General features: G+C 37.6%; 1 protein-coding gene across 1 annotated transcript in view; it reads right to left on the reverse strand.

Moving 5' to 3' along the window:
* Positions 1-464: 464 nt before the first annotated feature.
* CEP89 (centrosomal protein 89kDa) overlaps positions 465-15,776 on the reverse strand; it is a 36,108-nt gene continuing 20,796 nt past the window's right edge. Inside the window, exons 18-20 of the mRNA XM_010192287.1 lie at positions 15,099-15,188; positions 7,059-7,228; positions 465-696 (exon numbers count right to left, since the gene is read on the reverse strand). Of these exons, the coding sequence (XP_010190589.1) occupies positions 465-696; positions 7,059-7,228; positions 15,099-15,188 (492 nt within the window). The remainder of the gene's footprint in view (positions 697-7,058; positions 7,229-15,098; positions 15,189-15,776) is intronic.

Genomic DNA, 15,776 nt, shown 5'->3' on the forward strand with positions numbered 1-15,776 from the left:
GTCCTGGTTTGAACTAAATAGAACTAATTCTAATTACTTTATTTGGGGAGAATTTATTGAAATTTGTCCTTTTAATTAAACATACAAAATAGAGATGTTATTTACCCTATTGCCCTACTTGTTTTGTAGCAAGGTACATGTCCGTGCTAGGATGCCAAGCTTACCAGTTTTTTTTATCTTGTTAACTGGAAACTTGTCTTTTTATATTAACTTAAAGTTGTACCACATGTTACCTTAAGAAGGAATAGCCTTTTCTTCAAAACACAAAGTTATATTTTAAGCCAGATTTACACTATTGAGAGTACAGCTGGAGAATATGCTGCTGTCGTTTTGATGGCGCTGAAACACACAGGGATCTTGAAGAGGGTAAATGCTCCATTACATCTTGGGTTGTTGGAAAAGTCAAATTCAGGCACTGAGCTTGCTCTTGGATGAGATGCGTAACGCGTATTTATTCTTATCAGTTATTCTTGTTGAATTTCATCTTTAGTAGGGGATGAAGCTTTCACATCACAGTAGTTAAAATCATGTCCATAAACTAGGTCCTTCTGAGAGATTTCATCGAAGCACGTCTCACAAACTGTGACAGTGCTCTGCACGTTGTTCTTCTGCAGAGATTTATGTAAGAGTTCTCTCATTCTCCTGTTTTCTTTGGATGTGGATTCCCAAACGACTTCAAGTTCCCCTTCCACTTTCCTAGGAAAAAAAATTAAGATAAATTCCAATCTTAAAAACACTTTTCAGCAGCACATGGATAAGTAAATTACAAACTGCATGTATTAACATGCTTGAAATTATCTGACTGCAATTTGTTCCTATTTGGTTTTTAAAAATGCTCAATAAATTTAATGCTACAGAGGGTATGATCAGAAAAAGAGATTATGGACCCATGTAATAAGTTGGATTAAGTCCACACAAAAGAGCAGTGTGTGTGAGATCCCAATATTGTGACTGCCACTGTCCACTGAACTGGGATCTGTGGTGGCTGCAGCTGTTCCCTGAAGCGGTACATCTGTAGCACAAGCCCCTTCTGCTGGATGCCAAGAGTTGTGCATCTCTGCTTGGAGGCTAAAAGTGTCTGATCAGTGTCAGACTGTGCGTAGCTAATGCTGCTTTGGGGAGGTCAAGCAGAGGTGGTGTGCATTTTTTTTGGGGGGAGGGAGTTGTGGGGAGGCAAAGATAGTGGAAGACAGTCCTAAAGGTATTATAACATTATAGGCTGATTTCTCTGACTGCCCAAGCATAAATGAATGAATTATTTAATGTTTTTCTCAAGAAAAAGGTTATTTTTTTTCAAACGTGGCATCTAACATCGTTTAATAATGCAGTGTATTCCAGCCACAGACTTTTTAGTAAGTTATATTTACTCAAGGTTAAGCTCTTGGGCTTCCTCTGACTCACTTCTAGTAGATGTCTAGGATATATCTAGTATCTTGCAGGTTACAAAATAGTAAGGAAATCACAATAATTTAAGGAGAAAGCAACGCTGCTGCATGGAAAATGAGCATGGAGATCCTAACGCTGTAGACACATGGGCACTTCAAGCCACCACCTGAGGCAAATATGTTGAGATTAAAAGCTGTCAGGCTACATTTCTGGTGAAAGGTCTATACTAGAAAATACATAATTGGTACTTCTTACAGGGCCCTTTGTGATCAGTAACACTAAGAATGGAGTGGAAAAAAGTGCCCCAGACAGAGTAATTAGCTAAGTTTGTGTTTCACCTTATGACTGGATACATAGATGGAAGATGAAAATAAACCTTACTGAGAAGGTCTTAAGATTACCCTTGTAATTGCTTGGAATGAACTGGTGGTGGTGGAGATCATTGACCATTAAGAATGGAATTAAAGCAAAAGGTGGTAAGCAGTACAGTTGCTAAGAGCAGCCTAAGACTCTGCCAAGAACATGAAAAGCCACATTTATTGAGTCGGACATTCCCATTTCTGCCAAGTCTCTAAAAAGCTACTGAGAAGCAATCTCTCATTTTTGAAACACCAAAACGGTAGATGGCTTTGTTCTCACAAAGTGCATTTCTCCCTGAGCTAGCGGTAAGGGTATCTGGTACTACCAGTTACTTGGTATGTGCTTCAAAATCCTTTAGTAAGGCCATTATCATTTTCCTCAGCTTACGTTTTGGGGGATACAAGGCACAAAGAGTAAAATTACATGACTGAACTTGCCCTATCAAGCCATCCTGAGTTGCACCCATTGGCTGACTCTGGCCCTTTGTACTGTGATCTTGGAACATTTTCATTATCTTGTTTTATTTTTAAATGAACTTTTGTGCCTTCATAGGGACGAGCTCCTGTTCTGTTGCTACTTCTCCCCAACTGGAGGCTGTGTGCAGTGTGCACAGCACTCGCGTTCTACTATTAATATACAAGAGTTTAATGTGGTTTACCCTTATTGTAGTGTACATTACCCAGGCTCTGTTTCATCTGCTAATTTCTAAAACCAAGACTTTTTTAATAAGATTGTTTCTTTATTGATGTGTGTATGAGCTTAAGGCAGAGAAAGTTTGAAGAAGATGCAACTAAACATCAGTGAATTCTGAATTGCAGTGTAATGCTGTCAGTGTGCCTGACAAATGGGATGCTCGTTTTCAGTCCACACGTTCAGTTCAATGGCAGCTGCATCTATTTGAGAAAAAATTAGTTCAGAGAGACTAGGTTTAAAATTACCCACAGAATTAAAATTACTTAGGTAGCAAGGAAACAGATGCCTTTAGAGGTAGTGGTGTATCTGAACTCTTCTTGGAGGATTAATTTTTAAACAGAGCTGAGGGATGCAGAATTGGGAAGTGCTTGCTGACTGTGCTTTGGAATGAGCAGTCAAAGCCTGTTGTTGTCAAGAAGCGTGTTGCAGATGCTGCTAGCTTTGCACACAGTATTCTGCAGTCATAGGGAAGTCTTCGGTGTGGCAGAATGCACTGCTTTTGTAGTTCAGCTGTTTCATGTGAGCATCCAGGAAGTAGCAGTTACCACTCAACTGCAGTTAGACAACAGGTTTTTGTCTCTGTGGGTAGGTGGGTTCTTTTGTGTTTTAAAATTCTGACCCGATCAAAATGCAGAATACATTCAGCAGAATGGATTGGGGAAGGGACATCTTTATTTATGCTAGTCACAATAGCTATCCCTACGGTCTTAGGAACTTGGCTTCCATAGCAGCTTGGCTACCATACCTGCTGATGGTCTATACTTTTTTCTCAACTCCCAAATTTCCTTGGTCCTACTTTACTGGGCAATGGCTCTCACTGCCCTTATCACAGAATCTTAGGAGTTGGAAGGGACCTCAAAAGATCATCCAGTCCAACCCCCCTGCCAAAGCAGGATCACCTAAACTAGGTTGCAGAGGAACACATCCAGGTGGGTTTTGAATGTCTCCAGAGAAGGAGACTCCACAACCTCTCTGGGCAGCCTGGGCCATGCTCTGTCACCCTTACAGTAAAAAAGTTCTTCCTCATATTCAGATTGAACCTCCTATGCTCCAGCTTGCACCCATTGCCCCTTGTCCTGTCATTGGCTGTTGCTGAGAAGAGCCTGGCTCCTTCCTCCTGACACTCGCCCTTTACAAATTTATAACCATGAATGAGGTCAGCCCTCAGTCTCCTCCAAGCTAAAGAGGCCCAGCTCCCTCAGCCGCTCCTCATAAGGGAGATGCTCCACTCCCTCAATCATCTTTTACATTTTTTTGGATCTCACCATAAATTCCCTCAAATTCTGCAGAGCATTGGTGTCCTTGACCATGACTACACAGATGACAGCCTAACAGGTAACCCTTGCTATTCCATTGTGCCCACAGCAGCTGCTTCACCTCTTCAAACACAGGTCTCTGTCACTTGGCATTTAAAACTAGATGTGTATTCAGAAGTAAATGTGTGCTGTTTCCAGGTGTCTTTAGGCAAAAAAGCATTAAGTTTGTTTCTCGTAAATGTAGGTTGTTGTTACTTAAAGGAGTAGAAATAGAAATTCCATTCAACCCCCAACTAAGCCAAAATGTAAGGTCTTACAATCTTGTTGAGAATAAGCAAAATGCCAGTGCTGTACTGGTGTTTGAGAATGAAAAACTTAACAGAAGGAGGTCTGAAAGCAGATTCTTCTTTACAAAAGGCAGAGCTTTCTGCCCTCACTGAACTAAATTAATTCAGCCTTAATCTCTGAAAATCTTACTTTGGCTACTGGCCCAAGAATTATTTTCTATCTGTCGTGTAATAGTTTATTTCAATTGTTGATCTTTGTGATAATGACTATTTTTATCATGGTTACAATTTTATATGTAACCTTACTGTAAGGCAGCTCCTCTCCCTTGCCTATGCATGGCTACAAAGTTGTTTCATTTTTGGGGTTAACTTAATATTCACTTAACATTCAAAATACAGCAGCTGTGACTATCTCAAAGTGCTGTTCATCTGCAGAAGATTTATAAAATACCTTGTGACCTAGAAAACCTGCAAATGTAAGCATCGTGCAAAACGAGGATTGAGGCATTTATGAACCTGGTTTTCTGCCCTGGCACCACATTAACAACTTTGTTTATAACTGAAACAGGCAATGTATTTCATTTAAGGAAAGTTACGTGATGATGATTCATGAGATTACTCTGTAAAACAGTAAAAATGTCATTATGATTATCAGCTGCCTGAGGAACAGAAAACAACACTGCTTTCTTGTCAGCTGCTTTAGGGAAAAAGGGTTGTTGGGAATTCCAATATTCTCCAGCAAAGGCTGTAATTACTGAGAAGGCTCTATAGGACAGCTTCTAGGAATGCAAAATTTGCATATCTTTAGCCACTTTAAAATATTTTATTTATCAAAAGAACAATTATATCTTTATGCATTTCTTTTTGAAACCTAAGTGGAAAAATTCTGTTCCCTTAGACGCAATAGGTAAGTAGTGCAATCCTGATTTTTGTTATTAGGGGAAAGATTATGCAGGAGGGGAAGAAAATTTCAAAGGCAAGTCACCTTTGTTATATATTATGAAACCTATGTTAGTTTGGATGTAGACTTATTACGAATAGAATGATGAGCAAAGAAACAGAAACGAGGAAGCACCTGAGTATGGCTACTGTGTCTAAACAAACTTCACGTTTAAATGTGCTGTGGTCTGCAGGAGCTCTCCCTCGGGGCACGTCAGTAGTTGGTACCATGTAATGGGTCAAGGTAAGAAGGTCCTGACCTGCGATCAGTCAGGTTTGATGTAGTCCTATTCACATTAAGGTGGGGCTTTTTATCTCTGATACAGTGTCTTGCTGAAAGAACTGTGCTGAACCTGAAGTGGTATCTTCCCTTGTTTCACAAGAAACCTTACCACCACCAATAGGTATGGTCAACTTTCATGATAAAGAATTTCATGGCAGTAGCTATGTCAAACTCGATATAATTTCCTAATTCACTATTATAAAGCTAAATGCAAGAGGAAAAGCAGTTGTATGAAAAAGTTTTCTCCCTTCACCTACTTAAGAGTGCTTTTGATTAGACTAACTGGTTAGTGCCTTTAAAGTAGCTTAATTTGTTTTACAGTCTTCCTAAAAGAAACTGGAACTTAATTTAAATACAAGATCGCCTATCCAGGTAGTCAGTTATCAATGGAAAATAGTGAATGATGAGATGAACCAAAATAGAACTTGAAAGGTAAACACAGAAATTACTTATTACTTTAAGAACTGTGTTCATTATTACAGTCTAAATGCTTAAAGCTTAACTACCACCTGAAAAAGACAGCTACCAGTTACACTATTCATTAATGTTGGAGACTGCAGAAATGCAAGACATCTCTTTGTGAGTTTCATCTTCTGCTTGTTTCCAGAAATCATTTTTCTTCACCATCACACTGTTAAATAGACTACTATGCTGAAGTTCCAGGTGTGGATCTTGCTTCTGAAAAGTTAGTTGTGATTTTCTGTGCTTACTGAAGGCAAGATAAGTCCATTCAGACTAAAGATGACAAAATTATTTAGCATAACTTCTGTATGGAAAGTGTAATTAATGTGTTACATTATCTCATTTACACATTTACTTTTGGGCTAGAAAGGCAAATTTCGGATGATTCATATTATGTGACTTTGAACTATGCTCTATTCTACACTGAAAAAAACCCCTTTATTTAACTAGCTGTTCTCTACTATAAAAAACTAATGAGCCCAGAGATATGAAAGACACTTAATTAGTTAAAAATCCTAAATAACTATTTCCATAGAAATGTGGAATAGTCAAAATACTGTTTTCTCAAGCAAATTTTAGAGATTAGTGGAATGTTTATTGTGCAATACCTAGCTGCTCCACCTGTTTAGTAGTACTGTATAAGGTAACTGAGAGGAACTGTGCTGACATAATGTACATGATACCAAGCCCCGTTTTTCTATTATCTTTAAACCTATTATTTCACAGTGGCAGAGATAACTTGCAAAATGACCGCCTAATTACATCTCTTCAGTTGTAAAAAGCTTTTCTTGTATGCTGATAACAAGAATGTGCTATGAAGCATTCACTACCAGAGGGGAAAATACCTTTAAAGGGCTCTATATTAAAAAGGATATTTCAACACTGATAGTCATAACCTTCTATAAATCTGTTGAATTATCCTTTCTAATTATTGTGCATGTAGCCAGTCTATGTCACTTATTAACAGATAACAAAATACAGATGCAAAAGGAAACCCATCATATGTGTACTCATGAGGTTCCTTTAACTTCCTACTACTCTGAAGAGGGACATAGAGGAGAATCCAGCCTTTAGTAGATGTTATTAAATAGTTAACGTATATGTTGATGATTTGTGGCCCCCCCCAAATCATCAAAGACTAGGCTCAGACTGACATTCTTCTGAAGACACTCTTAAGAATAGGAGTAGTCATCCAGAATAAATTCTTCCTTGAAGGGTCTTTTTTTTGGAGCTGGGAGGGATGGAATTAAGAGGAGCATTTTCAGTATAGCGAAAACATGAGTGAGAAAAGATACCCGGAACAGACCGTGTAGGGTCTGATGAAAAGCAAGAGCTTGTGGCTCTGTGCAGTTGCCTTCCCCTGTCAGATCTGACTGGCGTGTCCTGACTCACCTCTTCTGCTGCAGCACCTTCTCAAGGCTTTCCTGTTTGTCTTGCAGCAGACGCTGGAGCTGCTTCATTTCTTGCTGGTACAGAGCAGTCTTCCCAGCAAATTCTTTCTCCTGCTCAGTCATTTTGAGACTGATATCTCCAAGCTTCCCAGCTGCTTTCTTTTTATATACCTGTAAAAGATAATAGGAAAAATGGAATTACAGGAGAAATAAGGACAACTCACTGCCAACAAAAGAATCACAGAATCACAGAACCGCTCGGTTGGAAAAGACCTCCAAGATCATCATGTCCAACTGCTCCTGTCTACCCCCTAAACCATATCCCTAAGTACCTCATCTACCCGCTCTTTAAATACATCCAGGGATGGTGACTCCACCACCTCCCTGGGCAGCCTGTTCCAGCCTCTGACGACCCTCTCAGTAAAGAACTTCCTCCTTATCTCCAACCTGAACCTCCCTTGGCACAGCTTGGTGCCCTTGTTCTATCAGTAGCTAGATATACTAACTTGCAGTCTAATCATTACATCAGTGCTCCCTTGCTTAAATGTCAGGTAGGTTGCATTATGTTGGTTTTTTATATGTATGTGTTAATTTGATGGTATTACACTTGTACTTTGTTCTGCATATAAAACTAATGTGTACAGGATGTACCATACAGTACGGTTGTCTTAAGAGTTAAAAGACTTGGCTGGAAGAAAAGGTTTGTTTTCCATGATGCAAAGCTACACTTTACAGCACATGTTGCTTAACGTGTTGCTTGTCCAGCAGTCGTATTTATCAATGCATACCTTGAATACCTAGTAATCATAATACTAAGAGGAAGAAAAGAGTGGCTTCATGTTTTAAAATATCTTGCTGCTTCACACTATAGTTCCTTCTGTTTAGTGAAGCACAAGTGATTTTTTGCTTATTGGAAATAATAACCAAGTGTATTGGTATAAAATAAAAATGAAATCTGATTTGTACAAAGTGATTTTGCATTCTAAAATAACTTTCCCATCTTCCCCATTAAATTATCTAAGCGTATGAGGAACTGAAAAACATGGCTTGTGTATTGTAACACACTTCTACATGCTGCTGCTCTTGACAAAACCAACAGGTATTAGCCACTATTAGCTTTTTTCTTGTGATTACAAACAATGCTTAAACTGTTCCTGTATCTGCAGAATGTCACGTTTGATATGGGCTGTAGAACAGTTTGAGGATAAAAGCACCTCTTTCAATAAAACTGCAAACTGTTTGGTGAAGCTTTGAAAATACTGCTATTTATGTCTTGCAAATACAACGTTTTATCTAAGGCGTTAACCGCTAAGGTTTTATCTTCATCTCAATCGAAGCAGAAGGAGGATGCCTTTTGGAGGAAGGGGAGAAAAAAAGGCATTTTTAGGTACGTGCTGCAAGCTATATTAATCGTTCCACAAACTGTTTCCTTTTTTACCTTTTGTAAAATATGTAATCTTGGAGTTTCATTTTCTGGAGGTAACAGGATAATGATAAATAACAGTATTTACCTAGCGTGTTAGTCATTCAGTATTTAAGGCTGACTTCCGTGTGGTTTTTTTTCATTAGCTTTTCCCTCTTACTTTTAAGAAGATAATCAGAAGCCTGCAAATTAACCAGTCACATCAGTCAGCTTTTTAGATCCCCAGAGAAGTCTTCACAATGCTATGTAATGCTATGGGAGGATAAACCCTCCCAGAGGGTTGCTTAGAGCTCACCTAGAGGCAGTGCAGAGCACAGGAAACCGGCTGAATTTTCACTGCTGTCACTAAATGCCTCCTCCAGCTCTGGACCCAGAACATGAAATTTGCTCCTTAGGGCAGGTGCTTATAATGATTTCAGAGAACTAGAGAGAACTTCCTCTCTCTTTTAACACATAAAAGACTGATAAGGCAACAGCCAATGGTACTGTTGAAATCCATCTTTTATCTAGTGATCGTTGACCATCCAGCTAGTGGCAGGTCTGTTTTAAGCTGCCCTCTGCCTGAGGTGGCTCAAGCCTGTGGCTCCTCCATACCCACAGCTGCCCCTGTTGGCACCTGCTCGTCATTTGCTAACTGACGCTGTGTCACATGTGCAGAACGGTTGCAAAATCAGTGGGGCACAAAGGGCAAAAGTGACCCATTTTCTGACCTAATGATTACGATGTGTAATGAGATATGAGGGATACATAAATTCAAAACTGGAGATTTCTGGATAGAGAACCAACAAAAGATTATTTCTACAAACGCAGGCTACTGGCCATGACAAATGTTGAGGCAACAAAGCTATTTTCTGTCAATCATGTATTGGTTTTCTCCTATCCTTTACCAGTAAAAACTGAGTCAAAGAACCATATAAAACAAACTGTCTCCATAAAAGAAGTGTCATAATTCTAATCCTGACAGAATAGCCCTGTAATGGGAAGCTGGATGAAATTTTTACTGGGTGCTATGGAACATTGGCAGTTGTCTCCCATGCCAACTAAAAACTTTTCAAATATATTAAGATCATAGACAGTTATCTTCAGGACTGTGGAAAAAGTCATATATTGGGGGGTGGGAGGGGAAGTCCCTTTTTAGTAGTAGAGAAGGACAACATTTACACCTTTAACCTTACCAGTAGAATTGGATGTGACAGATGAAGAGTGACAGCCTATACATTCAGAAGTTTTAGTGAAAGAATGTGTTTTGTCTGACAGTACTGTGGTGTTAACAGAAAACATATTTCCTTACAAACACCAGATTTCTGGTCTGTTAAGGGTTTGTTTCTGTTTCTTAAAACCTCTATACTGAGACTCTCTGAAAAGGATGCAGGCAAAAAGCAGAAACTTTTCAATTCAAAAGCCAACAAAATGAAGAAAATGTTTGGCTGTAGTTGTGATACTATGTGCCACAGTAAATAAGCTTCCTTATTTGCAGATTGATGTTGGCACATAAACGAAGGGTAAATAGTTGGGAAATCAATTAAAAAGGGAAAAGCTGTTTATGCTGGAGAAGCTTTAAAACTGTGTCCAAAGGTAGGAGCTAGTTGTGTGTACATAGCCTGCTTTGACAAAAAAAAGTAATCTAGTATTAGAGAACCAGAACTGACTTTGTTTTAGACACAAGATAAAATTGACAAAAGGAAATTGAAATTTCTATTACTTGAGGCTTACTTTGTTCATGAGCACCATGAACATAAAACACTTTGCAAACTGACCTAATAGTGTGAAATAAATTTAATGCTGGAATTACCTTAAAATTTAATAGCTCACTGGAGGAATCAGTTTATGCAGGATATCTCCTTACTCTTATCTTACTCTATTCTTTAACCTATTCATCTTTAACCTATTTATATCTTAATTCTCTTCTTCTACCCTAAAGAGGGGTATAATGAAGTATTCTATTTGTAGGCCAGCCTGTTTGGTAAAGTTGCATGAAAGTGAGGGGAGTTACAGTGGAAGATGCTAGATATCTTCAGTATAAAGTCTCTTTCTACTTATTTTTACTAAAACCTTAAAATTAACAATTATTAGCAAATAGAGATCAGAATCCATTAAACAACTTGTTATAATACAAGTTCTTTTTGACAGTGTGTTTAACTTAAATATGAATTACACTTGCACTGAAGAAGAGGAAAAAGGTGGCCGATGATGAACTTGAGTGCAAAATCTGTTATCAGAGATTTATGATTCACAGTCGTAAGCCCAAGATCTTGGATTGTCTTCACAGAATGTGTACTGGATGTTTGACTAAAATACTTCAGATAGGAGAAGGGTCTCCCTGCATCAGCTGTCCCTTTTGCCGCCATGAAACAGACTTGCACGAAAATGAAGTTGAAGGACTCCCCAATGATACAAACACTATGTCCAAGCTTATATTAAAAGACAAAACAGAGTGGAATTCTGACTGTCAAGAAGTCATTTTAACACCAAAAAATTTGGTTTACTTAAGTTCTTCCCATGGATCAAACTGCTTAGTAATTACAATTATGGAAGTACAAAGAGACTCCCCAAGGACTCCTAGTCCAAGTACCACCTCCAATTACTGTGGTGGCTGTGGCACTGAGTCACTATCTCTAAGTTCTCAGAGTCACCTGGACCAAGATCTCTTTTCAAAGCTATGGAAGCGTGTACCCAGAATACTGCTGTGGCTGTTTGGATTTCTTTACTTTAGTTCCCTCCCTCTTGGGATCTATTTGCTAGTGCTATATTTCTCTATTCAGAAAGAGACCCTAGGTGCTGTGTGTGTGAGTTTTGTTCCCTCCAGTCTAACCGCGTGTCTCATGTTCTGCTTTTGCCAGTGCCTCTGCCACGGAATTTGTGACTGCTCTTCACGAAGCTGATACACAGTGTTTTATCATTGGTAAGTTTTTAACTGAGCCATAAAACAACTTCATTGCAGACCTAAACTGTTATGGACTGTTAAAAATGCATATACTATGACATATATGTACTTTGTTAAAGCACAGTAACTTGTGTGAATTCTAGCAAAATGGCAACATGGTATTGTTTTATCTTCCACTGAAAAGATGGAGGTTACGATCCCCTGTTCCTTAAGTAGCAAACTGTTTTAGACTACTATCTCATTAGTCCTGAATATTATTTATGATTTAAAAAACTAAAACAACTCACGGCTTGTTTTTATCAAATACACAGTCACTGTTTTAAAAAACAGATGGAGATCAGAAATGTTCTGTGTATGACCTGTTTAAAAGAGAGTCCCATTACAAACCAGTTCAGGCTGGAGTAAAAACTTTTCTGATCTCAAAGGGAAATAAAATTGCATTAAATACCCTGCTATACAATCAGATTTTTCACAGAAGTTTTGAGTAACGAGAATAATGACAAAGCAGTTAGTAGCTCAATCTTCAAGGGACAACTAAAAATGTTTTAAGTAAGCTTTAATATTTTTCATTTTTCAGTATGCCTGGAAAAATATCTGACAAAGTATATAAAAGTGTAAAGGAACCTAAATTATTTTGAAAATTAAAATACGAAAGTAACTTTTGTTTCCTTAACAGAGTTTCTGCACAAAAATGGTTTATTTTTCTGAATGTTCAACCTATGCTGCTCCACTGCTACTTTCCGAATTTCGTATGATGGTACTGATAGCCTACAAAACATTTTGCACAGTGAAAGACTTTATATAAAGTTTGCTTACAGTAATTGCTAAATCCCAAACTAAAAATGAGTGTATATATAAAGAGAATCACTTTTAATTTGCTGCCTAACTTAAGCATACACAGTTTAAAATACAGAATAAAGCTGTGTATATAATTTATGTGGTTTTGGTTTCTATTTTACCAATAACCTGTTACGTAGCTTTAAAAGACTTTCACGGTGATTTTGTGTTTCATAACAGATCTGCCAGATCTTGATTTATTTTGAGGCTTCTCAATGAAAATTAAAAACCACAAGACTCTTGTTCATTTACTTTCTCAAAAAGAATTCACTAAAAGAACGAATTCTGGCCCAGAAGACCAGATCCACTTTTATGTGCAAAGCATAAGTGACCTGACTGCAGAGGGAACTGATCTAAAGAGATTGGAACTGCCAGCTTTGTGAACGACTCCTGTCCATAGGGTACATGCCATATGTTTCCAGGGAAGAATGGCTGATCCACCAAGCCTTGCTTCGTTTCTCCCCTCAAATAACATTTGCAGTGATGTGAAAGAAGCCCCGGAGAGTCTTCTGACACACACACACGGTACACCTGACACGTAACAGAGTTTTGGATGAGCTTGTACCTGCTGAGATACGAGGCAATGAATTCACCGTAAGGTAAACATAAGATACCTAGTTATGTCCAAAAAAGAGAAGATACAGACTTACATTGTAGGTATTCGTAAGTAACTCAAATCTGTAGGCTAAAAGCTTTTAGCTCATCATAACCTGATGATTGTATACTCTAATTCATGAGATACAAGATAAGAAATACAAATTACATCTCAGTGAAATAGCTGAAGATGGCCAAAAGCCAATGCAAAACACCCTTTTCTGAGATAAGAAATAGCGTAACACTCACATTACCAGTAGTTACAGCACCCTTTCAGAAAAATGAATGCCTTTTAAATGCAATTACCACTGGAGACAGGTTACACCTTATAAGAGGTTTATCCTGTAACTCAACATACAGGGCAGTTACCCAATTTGTTATTTCCTGAAGCAGCTGATAGTAGTTTTCCTCCAGATAATATAATCAGACTAATGAGACCTCCAACCTCTCTCATTCAACTAAATAGGAAGTATATAATCTTCAGGTAAACTGCTGTTCAAGTTTCATGGTTGTCAGAATTGTGCATGCACTGTGGAAGCCAACATGCCTCTTCCAAGTGAAGAATCCTTTTGCCTCTCCACATTGACTTGAATTTTAATCAGCAGTGTCTGAAAAATCAGTGTGTGCAACATGGCTTGTCCTGTTTGAGGAACAGAATTGCATACAGGGATTTAAAAAGCCTTGTGACTAAAAAGAAGCAAACTAAGAACCTGACAATGTATTTAGACTTACAAAACTATATTTTATATGTAAAACAAAAGAATCCCTGTAACTTTCCATAAATCACTGAAGAAAAGTACAGTTTAATAAAGCTTCTATTTAGAAAAGTGGATTATCTGCCTGGAGGTGTTTAAAAAATTAAGGTGCTTACAGCAAAGAAATAAATGATACTAGCTTTTAGCAAAGTTCAATTAATACAATAATCAAGAGGTAGATGATATTTTAAGGTGTTTTGCGACTGTTTAAGCCTTCTGCTTTACTGACAAAAATTAAGAACAAAGAAGTTTGTTAAGTAGGTTGGTCTTCCTTTTTGCTAAACAGAACAGTAATATTTAAGAACTTTATTTACAGGGTTTTTTTCTAATTTCCGTTAAGGGTTTTTAAATTGTATTTGGTTTTGCACCTAATTCACAACATGTACTGTGTGTAAATATCCTTAGTTTTATGCAAGTCTCTAACCCTTACAGTAGTCACAGATTATTAAACTGCAGAAAATCTGCATGTAAGAATACAAGCCATTGTCTTGGTAGGGGAGATATTTTCTAAATTTAGATAGACATGAATGAGGGGGGAAAATGGCTACAACTTTTATAGCTCTATTAGTATAATTAGAGAATTCTTTTATGGCAATGCTTCATGCGTTTAAGTACTTTATGAAGGGTTCCTTGGAAGTTCTAGCTAGTTTTCACCTTACTGCTCTCTTCACATCTACGATTTGGTTTATTTTCTTTGTTGCTAATTGCTGGGCTATGTTGATCCTTACAAGGAAAGTGCAGAAGGAGCTGGCCTGTTAAGATAGTGGTGTGCATTTGTGTCATTTGATGCAGGAATAGCAGCATGGATCTCGACTGGAAAAGCATGGAGACTCTGCTTTTGGGTAAACTGCACAAACTTGACAGTACAAAACAGCTTTTGAAAGTAATATATTGTATTACTTCCTATATATAGAAACAAGTATGCTAGATAGCCTCCTCTATTTTTTGAGTTTGCAATAAAAGAAATTAACTGTACCACCAAAGATGTTACAAGTTTCGAATGGATTTCAAGCTGTTCACTGTTATACTGCAGTTGCATGCTATGCGTTGTACTTGTTTAGACAGTTTAAAGATAACCTATAACATATTCTCTAATTAGGCTAGATGTTTGAACATCCTCAGTGCTTCTAAACTACCCTACAGCCATAAGAAAGTACTTGAGGATAACTGTACACTCGATGTTTTTCATTATTCCAAATCTAATTGTAACAGGCTTCAAGTTGAAGCATTAGTATAGCCTCAAAAAAGTAAGAAAAAGAATAATTGGGCTACAACACAGAGCAAAAATGGAATACAAATAAAGTGTAATTTTTACAACTAGTCATAACTCTCCAGGTAATGATGTAAATGCAATGACCTGGCAGACATGCAATGTATAAATACAATTGAAAAAGTTACTTATGAAGACCTATAATGATGATCTACTTTGCTTTTCAAAACCTCTTTCCAAAGTAATCCATAAGTCTTTCATAAAAACACAGGCACAGATTAACTACTGACTTATCTCATTAATATTTTACATAATACTAGCTTAGCAGTACTGCTTACCTTAACTTTTTCTTCCAGTCTTCCTAAGTGTAGACTGCCTTCTACTATTTTGTTGAGAACACCATGATTCTCATTTTCCAAACGTTTGGCCTGCAAACATACAGTACAGTAATTCAATATACTCATTGCTTTAGACAGGGCAGACAAAATAAATATACTGAGGAAGACAAAGCTGTTCTGTTCTGAGCTCCAATAGCCTGAAGAATCAAGATGGGAAAAGAATCCTGAAAATTATTCTAATGATGGCTAACTAATAACTTGTCAACTGACTGCAAATACTACCTCACTAACAAAATAATACCTAGAAACAGTTTTATTTTGAAAGGATCATAGCTACTAATACTGTAAACCCAACCAATTCTGCGTATTTTTTTTATAGATGTATGTATGTATGTATGTATGTATGTATGTATGTATGTATGTATGTATGTATGTGTAGGGATCCCAGGAGACTCATCCTTCCGGGTCAGATTTAGTCGTCTGCTCTCAGAAGAGCCCTTGAAACTGGAAGAGGTTCAGGCAAGGAATCTGACATGTGGCTTATGAAATGCTTCTGTCTTATGACCGTTTCCATCATTACATAAGCACTACATTCTGTTTCAGATATAAAAAGTACACAAAACAAGAACTGCATCACTGTAAACAATGAAAGAACTTAAACTATAAGAGGTTTCAACT

This window comes from Mesitornis unicolor, unplaced genomic scaffold (assembly GCF_000695765.1).
Source record: "Mesitornis unicolor isolate BGI_N332 unplaced genomic scaffold, ASM69576v1 scaffold6219, whole genome shotgun sequence".
In the NCBI taxonomy this organism is placed as follows: Eukaryota; Metazoa; Chordata; class Aves; order Mesitornithiformes; family Mesitornithidae; genus Mesitornis; species Mesitornis unicolor.